Raw genomic sequence first — 22,237 nt, 5'->3', positions numbered from 1 at the left:
ATTTGCCGAGTCAAAAACCAAAAAATAAGAAAGCTACAAGTTGATGATAAACACCAAACATTTTTTTATTAGGGCTAAACCAAAAATTTTCTTTTTGATTGTTTTTCCATCATCAGTAGACGATTTTACTTAGCGCATTACTATAACTCTTCTAAACGGTTAATCATTCACTTTGTAAAACAAATAAAAAAGTCGTCCCTATTTAAAAACTTAGGTCGTTTATTTCTTTTTTCGAAAACTCAAATCCCACATCAATTGACTTCCTATATAACTCTCTGCTACTGCTGCCACATATTGTGGATTCCCCCCCAGTTATTATTATCTAATTAATTATTGTTCTCCTCTTTTGAATTATTTTTTCATTTTTATTGTTGTTTTTTGATTTTTCGCCACTTGATCCATTCTCCTGCTCTGTGTGTGTGGTATTAAACAAAATATAATAATAATAACAAAAAAAAAAGAATTATAATCACGTCTGAATTTGTATTATGACATCATCAACTCTCGTCATATCTGCCTCATCTTTCACCTGTACAGTATGTCCCTTTTGATTATTAGCGTTTTGTTTTACATCTTGTCTACGCTGATTCTTTCATTTATACCATTAGGACAAATATTTGTCCCGCGCTGTCCGTTCATGTCAAATTGTCAACGTAAAAAAGATCAAATGAAACCCTCCCTCGGAGACCATAAGGAAAGCCCCTGCGAATCAAAACAACAAGCCATAGAAATATGGGTGGGTCCAGCCAGTTGTGCAATATTCATATATGATCGCTGCTGCCCACCAACCAACGAAAATGGTGGTGCAGTTCTTGTGCGGGATACATGTACTAGTGTGTGGTGGCATTGTGTTGGACTTATCCGTTTGGAAATCGATCCGTGCCGTTGTTTTCGTGACGACGGTGACAATCGAAATGATACAGCGGCCCAATCGTCAATCCTGCAGCTGACAGCCAACCCGGACAGACCCTTGTACACACAGGCGATATAGACTGTGGGCGACGGCGTGCTATATAGTCGGTCGACGAATGAGACGAGTCGGGACCAGAGTCTCTTTGGCCCCAATCGATCGATGTGCGCCATGCACATGGAACTGAGAAGAAAATCCATACACACACTACTATACACACACAGTCTCTATCCTCTTGATGGCCCTTGAGCTCCTAGTGCAGAGGCTCCTATATAGCTCCTATATAGTCTGATCCCTACCTCCTTCCGGATCCCGCTCGTCCTCATTCACGAGAGAGATTGCCACGTCACGCGTCACAGATTCCCCCAAACACACACAAATAATACGATATCCAAATATCAATAGAATGTTATTATTATTTATTTATTTATTTAGTTTTTCATCGCGTGTGACGTCGCTGTCATATTGAAAGCGCCTGCGCCAATCGCATCAAAATGTCGCCACATCTTTCACGACGCCGGCCAATGATAGAGGGGCGGCGACCAAATAGAACGACGACGTCAGTAGCAGTAGAAAATAAATCAATTCTCTAGCTCTTTTTTGTTTCGCTATAAAAGGCCTTCTCCACGTCTGTGTACAACATCGCTATTTCTATACCGTCGTCATATCTAATATCTACATATATATACTAAAGGAAGCCGAATGACCGATCGATATCGGCTTCTCTTTTGTTTAGGCAATTCGAAATGAGATACACATAGACATATGGAGATGTGTGTGTGTATAGAGAGTCTACAGCAGCACTTGAAAGTTAATAAGAAACTAGTTCACTTTGTTATTGCTACTTCTATTGTTCAACTTTTCCCTTGATACTTAATATATTCACGAAGAAATAAGAGCTAGCTCCATTTTCATCACGGCGCTTTGTTGACGTAACACATTTCAGGTGGCAGAGAAACGTCTGACGTCAAAGACTTTGATTCATTTTCTCCCCAAAAAAGAAAAATAAATAATCAGACTAATCAAACTTTGATGTTGGAAACTGCTCTTGTCGTCACAGCCATTGAGAAATAAAAAGGACCATGTGTTTTTCTTTATACAAGGACGAATGGCTACACTTTATCGATTTCTCCAACGGTATTGCATGAAAAGAGAATCTTCTTCTTTGGCCCGACTCTACAACTATTTCCTATATAGATGCAATGCAATTTAGGATATTACCGATCAAATTTGGCGCGTTTCCTGAAACGTTGCGCGGAACACTAGTCCGCGCCATCTGCACAAGGCCCCACAGAGTTTCTTTAATTTATTTTTTCCCAAAAGACATGGTCTCGAAGATGGCTACAAAAATGAAGCCGGTTGATAATTCAGTCAACGAGAGACGTTTGCGGCCAATTTACGGTAAATGATTGTACGGAAAATTCATCCCCCAAATATAAACCTCACCCGTGACCAAAAAATAAATATCATTATGTTTCGGGGGTTCACCCCACCACACACGATTTGCTCCGAGTTAATTTGTTCTCTTCACCTGTCTTGATTTCCATAATCATAACAGATTGGCTGGATAATGGAAACAACAAGAAGGCTCTGCAGGAGGCGGAAAAGGTCTTGAAGAAGCAGCCAAACCTACAATGTGCCAGGGTACGCTGCTTGTTGTAAACATTGGCTCTCAAGTGAGGAAAGTGTCAAAATGTGAGAGATATTTTGTTTGTTTAGGTTCTCAAGGCCCTGGCCATGGTGAGGCTAGGGAAATCAGAGGAGGCCCAGACCATCTTGCAGGAGGTGCAATTGGAGGAGCCTTGCGAAGATGCCACACTTCAAGCCATGGCCATTTGCTATCGGGAAACTCACAGACGTAAAAGCAAAGTTCTTACACTTGGATAACTTCTTTTTAAATAATGTGATCTTCTTTTACACAGCTGAACTGACGTGCCAGATTTATGAAGCGGCAGTCAGGAAAGACCCTTTGAACGAGGAATTTCTGTCCCATCTCTTCATGGGCTATGTTCGCATTGGTGACTACCGAAAGCAGCAGCTGACAGCCATGGCCCTCTTCAAAGTCAAGCCCAAAAACCCATACTATTTTTGGGCTGTCATGAGTATCCTTATGCAAGTAAAGTTCACCTTTAAGAAAAACTTGCCTTGGAATGTTGATGTTGATTTTTTTTCCCGCTTTCGTAGGCCTACGTCAACGACGATACCGTATGCCTTACGATAACGTTGCCGTTGGCCGAAAGAATGATCAAAAAGTTTGTGGAAGAGAAGAAGATTGAAGCAGAAGCTGAAGTGCAATTGTACTTGATGGTTCTGGAGAAACAGGTATATTCATCGAGAGTATACAATATTGTTTTTTTGTTATTGCATCCATAACCAAGGGCCAATATCTATCAACAGAAAAAATACCAGGAGGCCTTACAAGTGCTGCAAGGATCGCTATCGGAAAAGCTGGCGAATGGCATGATTGAAAACAAAAAGGGCGAATATCTTAGGCAAATGAAACGCTGGGATCAGATGTTGGATTACACCGAGGAACTTTTGCGTTCAAACCCGGACCAGTGGAGCTATTACAGCCTTTACATGGAAGCCTTGTTTGAGTTGACCAGCACTACCAACGCCGATGTGATTGGCCGAGCGAAAACCTTCCTCCTCTCTTTGATGGAGCAAGAAAGACTCAAGTCAGAAAACAAGTTGCGGGGCCCTTATTTGGCGATGCTCTTTTTCTGGCAGCAACTCCAACAACGAAACTTTGACGCTTCCACCGTTTTCGGTAATCTTAATTTGCCATCGCAAGTTGCCTCCTTGGTCCAATTGTAACTTTGCCGTTGTTGTTTAGGCAATTTCAGGGAATTTGCCCAAGAATACGTGGAAGTAATGGGAGACAAACCTTGCGCTTTCCAAGATCTTCGGCCGTTCGTCAGCAGTTTGCCGGCCGAACAGGTGAACGAATTTCTTGGTTGTGTTACCCAATCCGTTGGCTTGGATCAATCAAGTTCCCAATCTCCTACTACGGTAATATTTTATATCTAGGTCCAAGGCCTAGGAGCCAACTAAAAGTTTCTCTTTTTTCTTTTTAAGGTGAAGCAAATATGCCGGCACTTGTTGCACATCCAGTTGAATAGGTTCCTCGGTCAACATGATCTGTTGAATAAAGAAGAAAAAATTGAGCTCTCTCAGAAATTGTGGGGCCATTATTTGCAAACGAAATCTCTGAATGCTGGTCTGTTGGCAACGGATTTTAGGTATCCAGTCTATGCTGTTCTTTTTTAATTTATTCACAGATGACCAAGCAATGCTTTTCTTTTTGAATGGGATAGACCGAACGATGGCTATGCCTTGTTGGCTGCCCACCTTTTGTTAGATACGTGGAATAACGATCCCGTTGTTCTCGACAAGTGCCTGTTATTGCTGGAAACGGCCCTAGCCAACAGTCCAGCTAATTACCACCTAAAGTTGCTCGTCACCAGAGTATATACACTAGCTGGTAACAAATAAATTAGTAACAGTACAGATCAATTTAATAGTTATTTCGCCCCCCATTTTTCAATAGGTCACGGCCGTGCAGCCTTCCAGCGTTACGAATCGTTGGATGTTAAATACATTCAATTGGATTCGCTTGGCCATTTGCTCTGCCGTCCACTGATTTCGATGGGATTGCCGTACACAGCTTCGCCACTACTCTCCAACACGTTACGTTTTTACACCACGCACGCAAGAGAAGTACTCTATTCATTCGCAATGTTTCAGGAATCTTCTCATCTGATTTGGTTTTAATCATTTCTTCAACAGACATCCGAGTGTTTAATTTCGGCCTATAAATTTGGCTCTTTCGGGAAGATTCCCGAGTTTACTCAATTCTGCCAACGGCTGGATAGCTCTGCTCACTTTGCCTCGTCCACGACCGAGCGCATGCTGCTGGATCTGCTTCTGGACGGCAACTCCCATACGAAATTAGTTCAATCTGCGGCAGGTATGTTTGCCGATCCCGACAAAGATCAGCCAGATTGGAAAACGTGTGTCGATAATCGTGACTGCGGCGTCTTTGTATCTTGGGATCCACCTGCCAAGTAACGAAAACCAATCAATTCTATTTTTAAAAAAAGGATCACATTTATCTTACTCTGTTGTGTTAGGAATTCTCGCGAAGATATGGTCAAGACAACATTTAAAGATGAGGTGAAATTTGCGCAACTGCGAAATCGACTCGTCCACTCACTCATTGCCACGGTTTCGCTTTCGCCCAGCTGGCAGGTTGGATCTAGTTGTAGAATTTTTGATTTGATTTGGTTTGTGCTGACAAATTTCACGTTCCTTAGAGCCAAGTGCCAGAAACGAAAAATCGAACGGACAACTCGGTCAATGGTCAGACAGTTGAGGAGCCGACCAATCAAATTGTTTTACAGCGACTTCTCAGTGAAATTCGCCATTTGCTAACTGAATTGAAATCAGAGACTTTTATGAGCCATAATCAGGTAAAAGAATGAATAATCGTTGGAAACTTTTGTTTTGATGCTGAATTGTTTCTTTCTCGTTTGCAGTTTTCAGTACAAAGTCCTCCTCCTCCCAGGCTTTATACGTACGTGGAAAACGGCGCTCTTGAACCGCTTTTGATCCTGATGGATGTCGTTGCCAAAGGTCAGTATGTCATTGGCAGCGATGACATCCTGGGATTTGAACGCGCTCTTAGTCAAGTTATCGAGTCTGCTCAACTCTGCGTCCCTAGCGAAGGTTTCTGGAGGAATTACATCAGACTCGAGCGAGTTTACAACGCCGTCGAGGTAGATATGTACATTTCTGGGTGGTCCTCGTGTCGATTGCTAATGATTTGTGTTCTTGGATTGACAGACGCTTTGTTTGTGTGTGTTGATCGTCTCCACGATGCACGCGATAATCAAGACCAGCAACGCCTTGATCAAGAAGAAAAAGAAGAAGGGAGAAGCCAAGAATGACGATGCAAATAGCGGGGTGGGTATCGCTAAATTCATTTAAATGTCGAATCGGTAATATCAAAGTTATCGGTTCAGGTGGAGCAGTTTTCCACACTGGTACGCTGTATGACGTCGAGCATTGGCAAAATGGAAGTGCTCTTTGAAGAATTGAATGTCCAAGTCTTCTTCAGCCAGATGAAGCTAACGGATTCGGAAATCGCCCAAGGAGCAGAGGCCATCACGGCTGAAATACAAAAGAAACTGAGTCAATCTCCCGTGTCGGAAATGAAAAGTCTTTTGGCGGACAAGTTGAAATTATTAGAGACCTGCAAGTTGTAATACAAAATAAAATCGTCACTGCAGCTACTCTCAAAATATATTGTCTTGTTTGCTCATGTTAATTGTTGTTGGACTACTTTTTAAAAAATCGTCTGTCAGGGAAGCCATCAAAGAGGTTAGAGAAATTTATTCTGGTCTAGGTGATGCCGCGTACTACAACCATTAATTTTTTTAGGTAAAAATAACCATGGGAATATGAGACCGCAGAAATTGAGAAATAAATGTCAATTGTAGGAATTTTTCTTTTTTTAAAACACATACATTCTGAATTTCTGATAAGAAAGTTTTGTTGACAATCTGTCGATCGCGGTCGAGAACCAAAGGTTGAAGAAGTTTGGCATTTGACCATCAGAGGGACTCTAGTCGTCCGTGGACGCTAAGGGCTGTCACTAGGTGGCTAAATATTTCAGTGTGTTTAGGGATCGAACTATTTAGCCACAGTGTGTTGGTATTAGGGGAGGGGTCATCAAAGGTGTTGGGGCGACTAACCTCTAAAGTTCTTTTCTATCGAGACGCTGTTCGAGGGTGGTCACGTTAGTCGTTGCGGGGTACTTTCTTTCCTGACATTGTTCTTCATAAAAAAGGTAATTCCTGCTTTTATTCTTAATGTTAATGTTTTTTTAGGGGGGGCATTTTTGGGTTTTGGCATACATTTTTGGGTAACATGGCCTTAAATTTATACTAGCTAATTCCATGTGGCCATGCCTGTTGCCCACTTGTTCAAAATGTCGTCTCTTGCTGCATGTTGCACGTTTCCTCACATGGTAAAGTTCTTTAGAACAGTACAAGTAATAATTTTGAATAAGTTAATAATACTAAGACTTTGTTTCCACATCAAAATTCTGTGATTTTCATTTCTTACATTGGTAATTCAAAGCAGCACGTCAGTTGCATGACCTATTTTGTGCTATTCGATTTGTAAATTTTTCAATGAGCTGCATTTGAACTGAGCTTGTGAAGACATGCATTTTAGTTATTAATGATTTGAAAAGTCTATTATTCTTTACTAATCTAATTTATTTTGTTACAGGTTGATGGAGATTTATCTCAATGTGCAGTGCCAAGTCAACAAGATGCCTGTGATGTATCGTCTTGTGAGATGAAAATGTGAAGAAATTGGGAAATCTGAAATGGTAAAAATTTTCTTAAGAGATTACTTCAGTGTTAGTATTTTGCTTAAATTGTAGTCTGTATTTGTTCTTCGCTTAAATTGTAGTCTGCATTTGTTCTTCGCTTAGAATTTACTTGAGTTGGGCATAAAATTCTTGATCTACAACTACCAACTGCTTAAAATAAGAGCCTTTGTGGAATTATTTTTATCAGCTTGTGAAAAGTAGTAATTTTTTTAACACTAAATCTCTATCGATTTGTTTTAAAATGTTCTTGGTTTATTAATTTTCTTTTGTTTTGTAAGATTCCTTAGTCAGTCTGGTGTTAGAGCTGAAAATGGTGTTGATGTCTGGTGTGCAATGGTGTGGCAGTCATTTTCTGATAGAGTTGTGCTGAAATGGATCTTAAGTAGACTTGCAGAGTCAGTTCAACATCAGACTTCAATTTACCATGTTGGTGTCCATGCAGAGTTGAGCTGTTGTGCAAAATAGTTGGTGTTGCCTGGCATCTTGTTTGTGTGTTCTCTTGCTACCTGTACCCATGTTGAGGTAATGCTGGATGGAAAGTTTAATTTAATTTTTGTCTTGTAACTAAATTTTGGTAGCTAACCTAACCAGTACACTTAACTTTTAATATAGGTTTGTTGTATACTCTGCTTCTAAATGAGACAACTTGTGAAAAAAGTCAGCTTGTGAAGAGATGAAAAAAATTCTTATTAAGTAGAACATTCCTTTGTTTTTCTTTTAATATTTAAAAAAAATCATTGGTTTATTAATTTCTATTTGTTTTGTAGGGTTTCTTGTTCAGTTTGAGCTTAATGGTGTTGCCTGGTGTGCAGTGGTTTTGCAGTAATTCAGTTGAGATGCCCTGAGATGGATGATGAACGCCTGAGACTTCTCTCACATCATAATCTTTTTCTATGGAGACGCTGTTCGAGAAGGCCATTGCAGGCAACTTTCTGACATTGTGTCTTATAAATGGTAATAATTACTGCCTTTATTCCTTAAGGTTATTAAAATTGAATATTTTGTGTGGTAAACTTTTGGGTATTATGGCTTTTCACTTGTACTTGCATGGTTAAATTTCTAATAGTTCTTTAATAACGGTTCTTTGATAGTAATTTCTAATTGAGTTTTCATAGTTCTATTAACAGCCTGGGGAAGTCCTAGCTTTTCATTGCGTTAAGTGATCGCTGCCGTTTAATGAAGGTTTTCTTATAGAGGGTCTCAACTACATTGCAAGACAACATTGTGATGGAAGTAGGAAATCTGAAATAGTAATAATGCCATAATGGGATGTGGGACATACCGGCCCAGGCCCGTACAGATTTGTCACTTTTTTTAACCAAACAGAAATTGAAATTCCCTTCATTCTTTAAGCTTAAATGAAGTAGTCATGATGTGATGATCTTAGGCCATCTTTATATTTCCCTCAAGTTAAACCATTTTATCTTAAGTGTAAAATTGCCTCAATTTTTGAGTATTTGAAGTTCGAACCATTTATTTTATGATTGTAAGAAGGTTAAACTTTAATATTTTGTTCTACTTATGGTTTCCATGGTCAGTTTGATGTTTGAGCTGTCTTGTTGTGGCTGTTTGTGTGCAGTGGTTTTCCAGGACAGATGTGTTAATAATGTGCTTGTGCCGACTGGCATGCAATGGGAAATTAATTATTTTTAATTGAAGAAATAATTGTTTTTTTTTGTAGTAGTCATGTTGGCTTTACTTTTTTTTTCATGGACCAAGTGCCTGATGTTGGCAACATTGAAATTTATGCCACTGACCTGACTTCATTTTCTCTGGACAGTGTCACATTGTTCGTGATCAATGCGGTCGACTTCAACATTCTACTTCTCAAAGGTAATTTAGTTTTTAGTTCATAAGGATTACTGAATGTACAAGTGATTAACATACACCTTTGTTTAAATGCTGTAGAAGATGGAGAAGAACAGCGATAGAATATTTGTCAGTCTGAGCTTCATTGCTGTCATGTAGTTGGTTTGTTGCAGCCAGCTGGTGAAAGTGAGTCCAAGTTGAGTTGAGCTGCATGTCCTTGAAGCAGTCAACAAGGGTGGTTATTCTGAAATGAAACATCAATGAAGACATCTTGAAAAGGTAATTTGGTTGTTATATTGGGTTGTAACAGGGGAAGTATCACCAAGTCTAATTAAAATATCCTAGTGGGTTAAGAGTTTTTCTGAAAAGATACTTGCTTGCTCAACTAGCTGTCGCTGAATTGTAATTATTTTCATCTAACTAGAACATTGTATTCCCTTTTCCAAAACTTCTGATGCAACTTTTTCTTAATATTTTAAACATTTGTTGCTGCTCGGATATAATTTAAATTTGACTTCTTTTTATTACATGTTGTTTTTTCAGCTGGTTTAGGTTTAAAATAATGATTTTTCTTTTTACCAACAGGTCTTGGTGACGACGTGATCATCAATCTTCTGCATGCCGTTTTTGTTATCAAGAATTGGAGAAGTAAGACTTGTAGCAAAGCTGCCAGAAAAAGAAATGGTAATTTGCCTGAGATATTATTTGCGACTTGGGAAGTGTCTAGTTTTTTATTGAAATGTTGTGTTCTGTCAAAAGATTAACTTCAAACTGACTCAGGAAATTAGTGATAGTACCTTGCTTTACGAGCAGATCCTCGTCTATTTTACTAAGAAAACGTTAAAAGAAAATTTATGGTGTTTCTGTCTATCTAGTATAATATCCCTGTTTTTTCTTATAGGTTTCGACGGAAATGTGCAGCGGTTTTGCAGTCCGACTCCTGTTCAAGCTGTTGCTTTCCTGAATTTTGCTGCGATCGTTGTAGTAGCTGAACCTGAAGTTATGATGCTGGTGTTATCCTGAAATAGCTGTTGTTGGTTTTATCAAGTTACTGTGGCAGTGCAATTCGGGTTGATAAAAAAATATTATATCCATATAGTATGTGATTGTAGTAACCTTAAGCTGTTTCGTTATCCATTGTGGCATGTTGCAATCCGATGTTTGTTAAAACAGCAGTTGTGCTTCCTGATATCATCCTCACCCGTATATATCTTAAATAATGGTGTGTCAAAGTTAACTTGCAATATTTCGATGTGCGTTGGAAGGTTATACTTGATATTTTTCACAATTATATGTGAAATGTTATAATAAATACAAACACATCCAATTTTATAAAACCAAATATTTTATTTAATGAAATAGAAGAAAAAGAAATATTCCTATATTTAAAATCAAATTAATTAAATAACGTAAATTTAGTCATGTAAGTTAATTAAATAACATTTAATTTAAATCAATTAAGTTAAAGTAATTAAACTTAATTGAATTAACTCGTGTTTTCAGTCAAAATGAAAGAAATTTAATAAACAAAGCGTCCGGTACAAGACAAATGTTGTTCTGTGCAAATTTCAAAGCAATTTATACCCAAATAAAACAAACTCCTTTTGTCTCATTGGGGTGATAAACTGCTTTTGAAACTCACACATACAGTCAATAAAGACAGGGAGAGGAACAGTTATTACGAGAGCGATTAACCATAGTAGGCTTCCAGCTTAGACATCTGACAACTATCAGTCTTGAAGTAGCTACAGCTTTCTCTTATCAGTTTTCACCAATGGATGAAGTCCATGATAAGTAGCGAAGGAGTTACCCTGTTGGCAGAATGAACATTTATTAGGATGACAATAACTTTAAATTAGATTTCAGTGAAAGAAAGCAATACCTCAAATCAAGAGGGCCTGTTTAAGGAAGTAAAAAGGGATATTCAAGGGTAGTAGCCAACGGGTTACCAAACCAAGGACCTTGTTGACTGTAATATTGTCCTTTTTCTTCAAAGACTTCTCATAAAGTCTGTCATGCAAAATTTGAAACCTAAGAAATAAAAAATATTAAATTAAGTCACCTTGTTTAGAATTTGTGTCATCAATGTGCTATTAGATAGATGTTAGTGCAGAAAAATACTTTAAATACATATTAGACGGCAACAAAGAAAGTTTGGTGACATGACAAGTAAACTTACACACTAAACTACCAATCAGTTATCCAAGGTTCTCTAGAAGATGGAATTAGAGATTGGTCCATGCTGGGGTTGGTGATCTAGCAAGTCTAATAGAATCAGTCGATAATTATGATGAATCCTAATAAAAAATGAGAACAATATATAGTTCAGCAATACTTGATTAAGCTAGTGTTGGATGTGTTACCTCTGACATTTGGATGACACATTCAGTAGGATCCCAGGATTTACAACACAATATAGTTGACAGTAGGCTCTAGGCTGCATGCCCCTTTCACATTTTCTCCTGGAAATGAATGAGAAATATTAAGGTTATTAAACCCATGTACGGAGAAGAACACATGCCCAACAAACTGCACACGAAATATATACAATTTACCAACGAATTCATTGGTAATTTTTGAAGAAAATAGCTGTAGCTGAACTGTTGACAACGAGCCGCCATAAGCACATATCAACACAAGATTCTTCTTTCACGCCATCTATTTGACACGTCCAAAACCCACTATCTAAAGGACCGGTCTTAGATAGTCAAAAAAGTCACAAAAGTAATCAAAAAGACCATTTCTGTTTACTTAACTTGGCATGGAGTCTTAAGAATTGCACAGAGAATAAAGCTCACTTGCTAGTTTTATGCAAATTTTCCGGAAGTATACCGGAAGTAGACGATAGCGCCTCAACCATCGGGCTGCCGACAAAATAAACCAGATATTCGTGATCTCCATGAAATTTGGGGTCGATTAGATGTGATTTAAACGAAATCCAGATTTTGGCCAAAATCGAGAATTTTCCTGAACTATATAGTTCAGGAAAACTTTCAAAACCGGAAGTACGAAAACGTACAAAACAAAACATGAACTTTACCACAAATTTGACGAGGATCACGAATATGTGGTTATTTTGTACGTCGAATGAATATTTACTGAACTATTGACTGAAAAGAGAAAACCGGAAGTAGAAAAAAATACACATAATTAAAAATCTAACAAGTGAGCTTTGTTGCTGAAACAGAAACTGACAGTTATCACCAAAAATTTTTTTGAAGTAGCATTGCGCAAGGGTATTTAAACTGAGTGGAAAATGATCAAAAGCTATGCTGCTATGCTGTCTAGCGTCAGAAAGAAGAAACGTTCAACAGTAACATGAAAACAATGTCCGATCTAGCTCGTTGACATTCAATTGAAAGAACTGGCAAACAAAGGTAACAAATAACTTTGGTACTCACGTAATATTCTCCATGCAAAATTTCATCAAAAAGCCACCATGCAGCATCACACATCACTAAAGACGAAATCCCCAAGGTGATATTGAACGCCACTAAAGGAGAAGGCACTCGAGACAGATATCCGTTGTCTGCAAGTGATTCCAGACGTTTCAGCACCTGGGCAACAGTGCTGGACAGTGGATTGCTGAAAGGGAAAACACCCTCAGCTGGTAAGGACAACCTGCCAGTTATTCAGAATGTGTTCTATTCATTGTGGACACTACTAGGCTACGTATACTACAAGGCAACAACAAGCATTAAGTCAATCACAAATGATGATGATGACAAATCCGTTCCACACTACCCTGTCTCACAACAGCAGCATGTTCCTGGCTCATTTGATCCTCACTCCAGGGACTGGGCATCTAATTAAATTAATATTTACCTGTATGAACATTTTAGCTTGTAATAACAATTTCTTTTTTTCTGTAGGTTCGATGGCCATTGATAATTGGAGAGCAGCTTTGGAATGCAATAGCTTGTCTGGCTTCGTCTGGTCCTAAGTTACACCAAACAGAACACAGGATCTAAACAAATTTAGATTAAGATTTTTTAGGTAAGTTATTGGACCGTTTTTAATTAATAGATAACACAACCTATAGCTAATGGTTCTTGTTGCTTTCAGACTTAATGTTTCAGCTGAAGTTTTTGTGTGACCTAGCACCTAGGTGCTTGTGACAATAGAAATCAAGGTAATAATGCAAGCTATGTCTTTCAAAGCATAATAGTTTCTTCTGTCATTTAATTTTTAGGCTAATTATAATATTTCAGGTTAACTTCCTGTGGTAAATCTTCAAGATATTGATTATTGATGCCTTCCCCAGATCCAATTTATTATAAATTATAAAGAGTTTCAAGTACAGTAGACAATTAATCAAGTACACAGTGAGAGATAAAAAATATTGCTTTGAAGTTAGAATGATAAAAATGAGCTTACATGTTAATAATTGATTGATTTTGCGCAGAAAAGACATTCACAATTTAATTTCACACCCCTTTCGCCATTTTATTAAGAACAATAATAGTACCACCACCATCTAGCGTCACAAAGGACAATCTTATTCAAATTCCCAAAGATTTGAAATTTGAATTAGAAAAAAATTTTTGTTGTGAAACAATAACAAAGAACGGAAGAGACATGGTAAAACTGCAGTGCAACATAATTCGAGTACGCTACTTTTCATTCCAAAAGGACTTCCAATTAAGTTTCAATTGTTGGAATGCAACAATAAAGATTAGGAGGATATCATTTTAACTAAACCGATTTATTTTTGTTCAAAAACCTAAACAGTCTAGTTAATTTTCGATTGGAAAAAAGAAATAATAAAAGGAAGGAAAAATAAGGCAGACAGGTGAACAGAAAGAATGTTTAAACTGTAAACGTTTAGGTAATATTGAGAGAAAATCAGAGTTTCGGTAGACCAGCTGTGATCTGACTTTCAATGCCACAATGATCTTTCCCACGAAGAAGTTTGATATAACCATTATCACCCCAGTCGGTATTCCAGCTGTTGGCAATAAGCCAGTATGGAACACCTTCCTCGACGCCCCATCCAAGAATTCGGATGGCGTGACCGCCGAGTGCTTTTCCATGTACGTGTTGGTAAACGCCTAATTGAGAGATCAGAATAGCGATAAAAAATGATTATAAAAAAGGCCTAATTCTTTCATACCTGATTTGTAAGTAGGAAAATCTTCGTAAACGGTTAAAGCTCCTTCAACTGGACCATTGTTCATAATCTCTAACTGAATGTCTTCCATACGTTTGTGAACAGAGTAAGAAGAAGCACCTAATTTTTAGGAAACAAGCTCTGTTAGTTAATTTGAATTGAGAACGAGAATAAAACCGGACATACCATAGTGAAGATCTTGCGTATAATCGACTGTATAACCATCTTCACAAGTCTTGAGGCATTTCGGGGTACCGCCTCCCTCTGAGCAAGGTGGACGATCACCTGTTGTATGATGCTCACATGCGGGAATAATGTACGGTTGGCATCCCTATATATGGCCAGAAAAACAGTAATTATTCACACCTAAAAATTAAGTATATCGACTTACTTGACTTGAGTTGTAATTGCCTCCAGTGACAATACCCTTCTTAACCCAGTGGCTCCAAGCAGCACCAGGGAAGCCACCATTGCATCCAAAGCCACATGTGTAGCAGCAGCTGACCAAGTTTTCGGCTGAGAGATGAGCATTTACTTCTCCCTTTGAGTGAATGCAAATACGATCTGACATGGCCTCTACAGCTCCAAAGGCCTGAAACCAATATAAATAGAAAAATTAAGAGACATTAAAATCAGCAAATTAAAAAAAATTACCCAGCAAGATCCACAAGAGCCTTGATCTCTAATTTCTTGAATGGTGGGGCAATCTGGCCATTGTTCCCGAGCATCAAAAGCCTCTGGAATAGCCTGGTTACTAAACATCTGGCTGACATTCTTCAATGGAGGCATGTACAAGTTTGAATCTGGGTGTACACCCATCATTTGAGTCAGGGCTCCCATCGGGAAGTTTTTACCAAAATTACGTCCAGCCTAGGAGGATGAAACATAAGTAATTCATCAAAACACAGTGTAAGTAAACAAGGGTCATATTACCTTCCATGTTGATTTCATGGAATTTATGTGATTGATAAACTCATCTGACAAAGGATTAAAATACTTGTTTGACTTCAACTTCTTGGCCTGGCTTGTAACCAGTACAACAGCAAAGATAATAGACAAAACTGTCTTCATGGTGAAACTCTGGAAAGAAAAAGAAAATTTCACTTTAAAATCAATTTGTGATGTAATAAAACATATATATCAATTATTACAAATATAAACATATTCAGAACTTTCAGAGCTTCCAAATGACTTCGTGTGAGTCTTAGACACACTGACTATATATTTTCTTTACAACCAAGAAACGCGTGTACCAGGGGGGAGGATTCAAGACGATAACATTTTTGCAAACTAAAGAAAGTGAGGGGCGTCACTTGATTTCTAGAATTCTAGGTAATGCAAAATAACTCAACAACATCTTAACCCTCATGACACAAATAATTTGATTTAATGGAAACTAAACTGAGAAAAGAGATGACAATCCCTGTTACCTTCAATTCCACTATGGGCGTCGCAAGCTACAAACTTGACTATTGCTGACTTTCAATATTGCTTTTACACTGTCCCTTGGAAACAAAAATACGCAGTAAACTGATTAGGAAAACGTAATTTCTCCTTTTGTTCGGATTAAAACCAAGCCCTATATTGACAGACAGGCCCACTACAGTGCATTCAATTTTGTTGCCATGCGCATTTAAAAGTATTGTCCACCAGAGGCGCTCTGTAACATGTAGACGTTTGAAAGACATCGATTCGAATGAGTCATTCTGTCAATTATTTGGGGAAAAACCGGAATACATTTCTAACCAAATAAAACCGTCTAACCAAGCCTGCACACGATTGGCAAACTCCCTAACAACCAGTGAACGGGGTTTTCCATTTGAAATGTCTCAAGGTAATTTAGATGTGGTAATTGGGGTAGTTCATGGCCGAATGTACAGGTAAAACTGGTTTTAAATAGCATTTACTTAGCGAAATGCGGATTAAAAATAGACGTCCCGTAAGACCGCAAACCTCCATGAAACGAAAGATTAAGCTTTATTCTTTGTTGGCTGACTACAGGAATAAAAGTTTATACGACAGGTGCACACAAAGTGATTAACCCCGATTAACCTGTGCTCACATCACCAGAAGAACATCAAACCTTTCATACCGCTTTTGCTGTCGACATAAATCAAATAGACATGATGTCGTATAAAATGGGATTTTCCACATGTTACGTAACAGTGGTGAGAAATCGTGAATCGTGAGAACTGCACACTCATCATATCGTAAAAGGAAACTACAAAGAAGGTGTCGCTTGATGAACAACAGAAGATTTGGTTCCAAGACGTTGGAACAATGGTACCACGAATAAAAAAAAGTTGCGGATGATGGGAAGAAATGGCTCGCTTCAAATAACACCTTAGATAACCTCAAGGACAAAAAATAGCAATAAAAATTGAGATTTTTTTACGATTCCCTTTGTCTTGAAGGTAAAACAAAATTCGATTCTATACATTTTCACAGGGATTTTATTTTTCATCTCTGGTGAGATCATGTAAGCGTCGATCGGCAACTATTCCGCAATACCACCTTGAGGGGTAGAAACGAATGTAACGCGTACACAAACGCAGTGCGCCTGGCATTTCTTAATTGGATTGAAATAGCCAATGGACTAGATACTTTTGAGTGCATTACGATTTACATGATCAAGTTAGACTGTGTACGCACAGCAACAGTGCTGACATGCTTTTTTCTTTTGCGCACCTCTCTCCTGTTGAAACTACATACTCCATAAATGTTTGAAATGTGGGCAAGACCCTATCAAAGGGAATTTATCGCTATATAATTTAGAAAAAGAAACGCAAACATTTAGTTTCCCACATTAAAACAAAAAATTGGATACCATTTCTAGCTGTTTGTTGATTTCTAGTAGACTAATGGTGGAGAAAGGGGGTTTTTTCACGACCGTTTAAAAGCAACAGCACCTAGAAGGGGCAGGTAAAGTTGGAAAATAAACGGAAAACGAAAGAAAATGAAAACTTAAATTGATGTCAAGGTCAAATGAAGGACCAAGAGTTCGAGAAGTGAAAATGATGAGCTGGGTCGAAACTATACTGCAGCAGGTATATCTGAAAAACAGGTTAACTATGTGTTGTGATTTAGAAACTTTTGAAAAAAACATCCCTGTTTGGGGTTAATATCCGTGTCGACCTACTCAAGCGCGTTATTGGCGTTATCTGACACCAAAGATCCTAAAGTTTGATTTAGTTAATTCCAGTTAACATTTCTAGTAGAATAAAAAGTCCAAATAAAAAAGAATGTTAGTGAAAATAAAACAAATTCTTTTCAAATAAATTACCATCGTCGTATTTATCGCGACAGCTCCTGTAGAAAGCCCCAGCTTTACATATTTCAGCGCAATAATTGTAAAATGGCTCCAAGTCACGTGAGGATTGTGTCATAAAACATGAGCGAAATGATAAAAGAAAAACACACGCTGCGGCGCTTCCACAATTTCCTTGAGAAAGAAAACAAAGAGACAAGCCAACCATGGTGAAAATAAAAATAAGCGGGAAGAAAGAAAATGGACAGGATATCAAGTTGACATCTCGGCCAAGTATAAAAAGGGACCGACACCACCAGTCATTCTCATCGTCTGTTGTCCTGCAGTCAACAAGAAGACACGCTTTCATCAAACAGGTAGGCCAGGCCGAGGTCTTTTATTTTTATTAAGAGGATTATAAAATTCATCCCTTGTCTAGAACCATTTAAATAAGACGCTTGAAAAGAGCACATTTGGACACGGATCCTATACGGCCAGAGAGAGAGAGATGGTGAAAGTGCATGTGCACCCCTCCCACTTTCTCTTTTGCCGTCTTCCCTTTACTCTGTGGGTCATTTTCAATGACAACACACTTTCTCTTCGTCTCGCACCTTAATGAACACGTCCCCAAGTCTCCTCCCAGCTGGCGAGGATAAAAACACGCTAGCGCTCCTGACAATTCATACCAGTCTATCTTTAAACGCAGAAGGAGAATGAAGTCCACCGTCGTAGTCCTAGTAGTGCTGGCTGCCCTAGCCGCTACCGTCTCCGCCCAGTTGGCACTCGAAAACGTCGATGTCGACAATGTCCTGAAGAACGAAAAGCTCGTCAAACGCTACATCGATTGCACCTTGGAACGTGGTCGCTGCGAACAAAACGGCAGAGATTTGAAAGGTAAAAACAAGAAATCTATGAAATACTTGCGCTGAAACACATTTTTAATAACTTGTCATAATTTTTTAAATAGTTATGATTCCCCGAGTACTGAATGAGGGTTGCAGTGGGTGCACACCCAAACAGGTTGAAAACTCCAACCGAATCATCAAATTCATGAAGGACAATCACCCCGGAGACTGGGCAGCCATCGAAACAAAATACAAAACGGGTTAAATGCTGCTGCACTTCATTTCTCAATTTTACTATTTTCATTTTTCGCCCCTTTTACAAGTCACTCTTCCTATGTATCCTCGGCACATGTATTTTCTAGGTCTCCCTAAAAGGAATGATAAGAGAAAAAAAAAAGTGGTGAAACCAATCTCGATTCCATTCAATACATCTTTTCGGTGAATCCTTTGTTCTTCCTCTCTTAATTTTCATACTCGCAAGGTTGTGAGAAGATAAATTTAAATGAGTAAATCGCATTCATACTCAACTGGTCCTCTACGCCTCAGTTGGTAATCTCTCGGATGAATCGGGTAGCGCCAAACAATTAAACATTTGGCTTCAGACTTCTCTTGTTTCTTATTAAGACTAAGATTTTACAACCTTTTTTGAACACCTGCGTATAAAATAGAAATATTCAATCCATTTCAATAGAGTAATATATAATTGGCTGATGAAGATTTAGTACACCTGCTTCACGAGGGAAGATGCTGTCAACTTGGTATGGAAATGTTGTCATCAAATCAGTGGGTCAACTCGTCACTGTTACATTTGTTCATGTTTTCTTTGAAGACTTGAAAATTATAAAGGGCTTGTTTTATTTTCTCCTGAAGAACTCCCCCAGTTCAAAGCCTTTCTAAAAATGTAGAGGACAAATAAACTTCCATATATCAACTCAGATTTCACACTGAGCAGTGGCCTGTCCAAGATTTCATTAAATTGGGTCTTTGAATATAATATGTTAGCAAATTTACCAGTTGTTGTGTACCAGTGATCATCAGAGAGTGCAGTTGAGAAATAGAAAATAAGAATTTTTCGTTACTCAATGGGTCAATTTCTAGACAACTGCCAACTGTTCTTCTTTCTGTGCAAATCGACGTTGTAGAATTAAAGAGTTTTCGAATAATCGGGGATTGCTCTCATGCTCTGATTAAGAACCAGGCAGGCAGGCACGTGGTTAATTGAAGCGAATTGAGCGACAAAGGATACCACCGAATGAATGTGAAAGATTTTTCCTTTTCTCACTGTTGACGACATTAATCTGTAATTTATTCTTTAATAAGCCAAATGATCTATAACATACTTGAAAAGACTAGAATTTATGTATCGAGACTCAAACTTGGAGGGCTCAAGTAAATCTGCTGCTGGGAAGTCTGAAACCATGCTGCTGAACTAAGAACTATTGAACTACGAAAATCGTCTGCGGTGGTGCAGTGCGGCTCATGCCTCATGGCCATGGTGCGGCTACAACAAAAAAAAACAAAAACAAACGAGGCCATCTAGAGGTCAAACTAAGCCACCTGAGAATTCAGCGAATAAAACCAAATATGTAAAACAAGTGGAATACTGCATTTCATTCTTCAGAAGAACATTTTGATCTCGCCCTTTCAACAAAATTTTCCTTTGTATCCCAAGCGATTGTATTGATGTATTCCTACCAATTTTAGGTCCTCATGTGTTTTCTTACACTGGAGCAGCTCACCGATCATCGGAGTCTGATGATAGGTCATTGGCGGGAAATCTATATTCAATAGACCTACATCTCTTTTGGGGAATCTCCTATTCTTGCTTGTTTTCAAAAAATAAACTAGTAATTGAAGGTGGTGAACCATATTGACGCTCCATTAGTCATTTACATATGCATAGTGTACTCACGAATGAATCAGTAATGACAGACAATGAGCTTCGAAAGGTAGTTTTCCCATTAATCATAATCAGGTTGAAAACCTTCAAACATTTGCATAATGTCCACAGTCTGTGGCATGTCCTTGAAATTTATTCAAGAGAACACGGTAGGACGAGAATGCGTTCCATGCGGTTTAAATCAATTTCGATCAATTTAAAATAAGTTTTTTTGTGATTTAATAACAATAGTTGAATTATCATTAAAAAAGGTGAACCATTGATAATTGTTGTATACCGGACGGGCGGACGACCAGTGCTTACGTTTACTTGTTACACGGCTTGTTGTTTTCGCAGATGTATCGTCTGCAGAGCTTTTAAGCGCCATCTATTGGTGGGAAAGTAAAGCATATAGGTAACCAGCAGCAGGTAGTTTTAACGATTTTGAAGATTGTCTTATTTTACGCTACACCACCATTGAAATATTATGTCTAGTGATTTTTCAGTAACTCAGGCTTCATTACTGACAAAAAAAAAATCTTGAATAAATAATTAAACTTGAAGAAAATAAAGAGAAACCACTAAACCATCGAGCGAAGAATCACCGCGCACCCGCTTTTCTGCCATCCATCTTGCCTTGCATCTTTCAAGGCAATCGGCAATCAAATGTTTTTGAGGGGCGGTTGAATTAAGAAGAGCGATAGCAATGTATGGTATAGCTATGATGATTGCAAAGCTAACATGTAGAGTTTATAAAGGAAGAAAAATAACAATTAGTTGACTTGAATACCTACAAGTTTTGGACTACAATCTGCAATGTATTAGAAATAAAGAAAAATATTTGAAAAATGATGTAATATACGCAAGCTATAGACTAGCTGTCATCTGCCATATTGAAGTGATGAACCACATTGACTATCCATTGGCCTTCAACACCTTTGGTAAACTCCCGTATGAATCGGTAATTACAGATGACGATTTTATCGCGGTGCTTTTGAAAAGTGCTCGTTGGAGGTCCACGTTGGAAGTCCGAGTTTTTAAGCAGTTCACTGAGTCCTTTGAAAATGTGACAGCAAACTGTAATTTCTACGAATCGTTCTTGAACACCTAAACGAAACAAATAAACATTAATAATTCATGTGCAACAAAGTCTATTAAGTACCTTCTTTATTATCATTCATGATAATTCCAACTTGATACGGAAATGTCATGTACACGTCTTCTAGAGTTGATAAAGCAAATTGAGCCAACTGTTCACTGCTACACCTTTTCATGTTTTCCTTAATTTCATTATAAGCTTCTTCTTCCAACATTTCTTTTACACTCTCAAGATCTCCCACTGAGATGGCGTTGGCAATGATAAAGATAGCCTGTTTGGCTCCTCGAAGAAAGTCATCCACAGTAAATTCATTATCAAAATAAGGTTTGACAATCCAACCGATCTGCAACATACCGCTGATGCCCTTAAATATGCTTGGCCTGTAATGACGTAAAAGATGTTTTATAAAGAAATATGGAATACAGAGTACCATAATAAGAAATATTTCACCAAACAATGTGAGGTGCATTATTCATCAGACAAGGCAGTTGTGTGGCTGACTGCTGATTTCTGTTTTCCAGCCGATTGCTTGTCGTAGTATGCAACGATCTGCAATGAATGGATTTCACTGAGTTTTCGATCAATTGAAAGTGTTCTAATGTTGGTAAGCAACTAGGTTGACGATTGACGAAGGCACTACACGTCATTCGAGAGGAAACTAGTGAGCGAGAATGAAATATATTCCTCACAGTTGAGGACATTAGTTTGTAAGTCATTCTCTCGTATGTCAATTAATCAACACACCTAAAATTTAAAAAATTTAACCAAACCAATCTATTTATTTTTTTTTACTGTACGCGGCTAGTCAAGCCGCTCACCGAGTATAATAATATCGTCTGCAAGATTTGCACGCACTCCATCTAGCGAGAGAAATCATTATTCTTTTGAGAAAGAAATCAAATCCTTATTCCACTTCTTTAATTAACATCAATTAA

At 38.2% G+C, this 22,237-nt stretch overlaps 4 protein-coding genes and 3 long non-coding RNA genes across 19 annotated transcripts; 4 read left to right on the top strand and 3 right to left on the bottom strand.

Annotated features, from left to right (window-relative positions):
* Nucleotides 1-2,170: 2,170 nt before the first annotated feature.
* Nucleotides 2,171-6,239, top strand: LOC124208582 (N-alpha-acetyltransferase 25, NatB auxiliary subunit-like). Its single transcript, XM_046606407.1, has 16 exons — nucleotides 2,171-2,311; nucleotides 2,469-2,554; nucleotides 2,630-2,768; nucleotides 2,833-3,026; nucleotides 3,095-3,232; nucleotides 3,308-3,680; nucleotides 3,747-3,922; nucleotides 3,989-4,152; nucleotides 4,228-4,394; nucleotides 4,461-4,630; nucleotides 4,700-4,977; nucleotides 5,044-5,161; nucleotides 5,227-5,382; nucleotides 5,449-5,688; nucleotides 5,756-5,875; nucleotides 5,935-6,239. Exons 1-16 carry the CDS (start codon nucleotides 2,236-2,238, stop codon nucleotides 6,175-6,177), a joined length of 2,838 nt encoding a protein of 945 aa, XP_046462363.1. The 5' UTR covers nucleotides 2,171-2,235; the 3' UTR covers nucleotides 6,178-6,239.
* Nucleotides 6,240-6,661: 422 nt separating this feature from the next.
* Nucleotides 6,662-10,459, top strand: LOC124209668. Of its 5 annotated transcripts, XR_006881030.1 has the most exons (10): nucleotides 6,662-6,761; nucleotides 6,863-6,941; nucleotides 7,208-7,310; nucleotides 7,592-7,835; nucleotides 7,926-8,006; nucleotides 8,081-8,267; nucleotides 8,995-9,146; nucleotides 9,222-9,401; nucleotides 9,708-9,806; nucleotides 10,024-10,459. It is a non-coding gene; the product is annotated as an uncharacterized LOC124209668 (long non-coding RNA). The 5 variants fall into 5 exon arrangements; XR_006881028.1 differs by lacking the exon at nucleotides 6,863-6,941 and having other exon boundaries at nucleotides 9,094-9,146; XR_006881027.1 differs by lacking the exon at nucleotides 6,863-6,941 and having other exon boundaries at nucleotides 9,033-9,146.
* A 900-nt stretch (nucleotides 10,460-11,359) lies between these two features.
* Nucleotides 11,360-11,984, bottom strand: LOC124209671. Its single transcript, XR_006881037.1, has 3 exons — nucleotides 11,678-11,984; nucleotides 11,486-11,584; nucleotides 11,360-11,419 (listed from the first exon to the last, which is right to left on the bottom strand). It is a non-coding gene; the product is annotated as an uncharacterized LOC124209671 (long non-coding RNA).
* Nucleotides 11,985-12,451: 467 nt separating this feature from the next.
* Nucleotides 12,452-13,474, top strand: LOC124209669. 4 transcript variants are annotated; one of them, XR_006881034.1, is made up of 5 exons: nucleotides 12,452-12,499; nucleotides 12,557-12,732; nucleotides 12,790-13,118; nucleotides 13,188-13,254; nucleotides 13,315-13,474. It is a non-coding gene; the product is annotated as an uncharacterized LOC124209669 (long non-coding RNA). The 4 variants fall into 4 exon arrangements; XR_006881035.1 differs by having other exon boundaries at nucleotides 12,459-12,499; nucleotides 12,568-12,732; XR_006881033.1 differs by lacking the exon at nucleotides 12,452-12,499 and having other exon boundaries at nucleotides 12,506-12,732; nucleotides 13,334-13,474.
* Nucleotides 13,475-13,808: 334 nt separating this feature from the next.
* On the bottom strand, nucleotides 13,809-15,856 carry LOC124209664 (cathepsin B-like). Of its 2 annotated transcripts, XM_046607761.1 has the most exons (8): nucleotides 15,663-15,856; nucleotides 15,384-15,522; nucleotides 15,166-15,312; nucleotides 14,887-15,102; nucleotides 14,624-14,824; nucleotides 14,419-14,563; nucleotides 14,236-14,352; nucleotides 13,809-14,173 (listed from the first exon to the last, which is right to left on the bottom strand). In XM_046607761.1, the coding sequence occupies exons 2-8, from the start codon at nucleotides 15,393-15,395 to the stop codon at nucleotides 13,968-13,970; spliced, it is 1,044 nt and encodes a 347-aa protein (XP_046463717.1). In that variant the 5' UTR covers nucleotides 15,396-15,522; nucleotides 15,663-15,856; the 3' UTR covers nucleotides 13,809-13,967. The 2 variants fall into 2 exon arrangements, with proteins under 2 accessions (XP_046463717.1, XP_046463718.1); XM_046607762.1 differs by lacking the exon at nucleotides 15,384-15,522 and having other exon boundaries at nucleotides 15,663-15,822.
* Nucleotides 15,857-16,667: 811 nt separating this feature from the next.
* Nucleotides 16,668-22,137, bottom strand: LOC124209665 (m-AAA protease-interacting protein 1, mitochondrial-like). 5 transcript variants are annotated; one of them, XM_046607763.1, is made up of 10 exons: nucleotides 21,753-22,131; nucleotides 21,366-21,682; nucleotides 21,066-21,310; nucleotides 20,998-21,014; nucleotides 20,791-20,922; nucleotides 19,336-20,726; nucleotides 19,052-19,280; nucleotides 17,516-18,977; nucleotides 17,060-17,443; nucleotides 16,668-16,994 (listed from the first exon to the last, which is right to left on the bottom strand). In XM_046607763.1, exons 1-3 carry the CDS (start codon nucleotides 22,016-22,018, stop codon nucleotides 21,078-21,080), a joined length of 816 nt encoding a protein of 271 aa, XP_046463719.1. In that variant the 5' UTR covers nucleotides 22,019-22,131; the 3' UTR covers nucleotides 16,668-16,994; nucleotides 17,060-17,443; nucleotides 17,516-18,977; nucleotides 19,052-19,280; nucleotides 19,336-20,726; nucleotides 20,791-20,922; nucleotides 20,998-21,014; nucleotides 21,066-21,077. The 5 variants fall into 5 exon arrangements, with proteins under 5 accessions (XP_046463719.1, XP_046463721.1, XP_046463720.1 ...); XM_046607765.1 differs by having other exon boundaries at nucleotides 19,336-20,922; nucleotides 20,994-21,014; XM_046607764.1 differs by having other exon boundaries at nucleotides 19,336-21,014.
* LOC124209666 (ejaculatory bulb-specific protein 3-like) lies at nucleotides 18,193-18,767 on the top strand. The gene is made up of 2 exons (XM_046607768.1): nucleotides 18,193-18,373; nucleotides 18,447-18,767. The coding sequence occupies exons 1-2, from the start codon at nucleotides 18,193-18,195 to the stop codon at nucleotides 18,587-18,589; spliced, it is 324 nt and encodes a 107-aa protein (XP_046463724.1). The 3' UTR covers nucleotides 18,590-18,767.
* Nucleotides 22,138-22,237: the final 100 nt, after the last annotated feature.

Source organism: Daphnia pulex, chromosome 12, assembly GCF_021134715.1.
Source record: "Daphnia pulex isolate KAP4 chromosome 12, ASM2113471v1".
Classification (NCBI taxonomy): domain Eukaryota; kingdom Metazoa; phylum Arthropoda; class Branchiopoda; order Diplostraca; family Daphniidae; genus Daphnia; species Daphnia pulex.
The sequence above is the reverse complement of the archived record's forward strand: the minus strand, read 5'-3'. Positions and strand labels throughout refer to the sequence as shown.

Bases quoted from the DNA above. Each gene is read 5' to 3' on its own strand.
- LOC124208582 (XM_046606407.1), top strand. From the start codon at position 2,236: ATGGTCTCGAAGATGGCTACAAAAATGAAGCCGGTTGATAATTCAGTC. The intron at 3,027-3,094 runs GTAAAGTTCACC...CCGCTTTCGTAG, and splicing joins TCATGAGTATCCTTATGCAA to GCCTACGTCAACGACGATAC. The intron at 5,876-5,934 runs GTGGGTATCGCT...TTATCGGTTCAG, and splicing joins ATGACGATGCAAATAGCGGG to GTGGAGCAGTTTTCCACACT.
- LOC124209664 (XM_046607761.1), bottom strand. The intron at 15,103-15,165 runs GTAATATGACCC...TCATCCTCCTAG, and splicing joins CCATGAAATCAACATGGAAG to GCTGGACGTAATTTTGGTAA. The intron at 14,564-14,623 runs GTAAGTCGATAT...GGCCATATATAG, and splicing joins GCAATTACAACTCAAGTCAA to GGATGCCAACCGTACATTAT.
- LOC124209666 (XM_046607768.1), top strand. From the start codon at position 18,193: ATGAAGTCCACCGTCGTAGTCCTAGTAGTGCTGGCTGCCCTAGCCGCT. The intron at 18,374-18,446 runs GTAAAAACAAGA...TTTTTTAAATAG, and splicing joins AAACGGCAGAGATTTGAAAG to TTATGATTCCCCGAGTACTG.
- LOC124209665 (XM_046607767.1), bottom strand. From the start codon at position 22,018: ATGACTTACAAACTAATGTCCTCAACTGTGAGGAATATATTTCATTCT. The intron at 21,683-21,752 runs GTGAAATATTTC...ACGTCATTACAG, and splicing joins AATGCACCTCACATTGTTTG to GCCAAGCATATTTAAGGGCA. The intron at 21,311-21,365 runs GTACTTAATAGA...TGTTTCGTTTAG, and splicing joins CATGAATGATAATAAAGAAG to GTGTTCAAGAACGATTCGTA.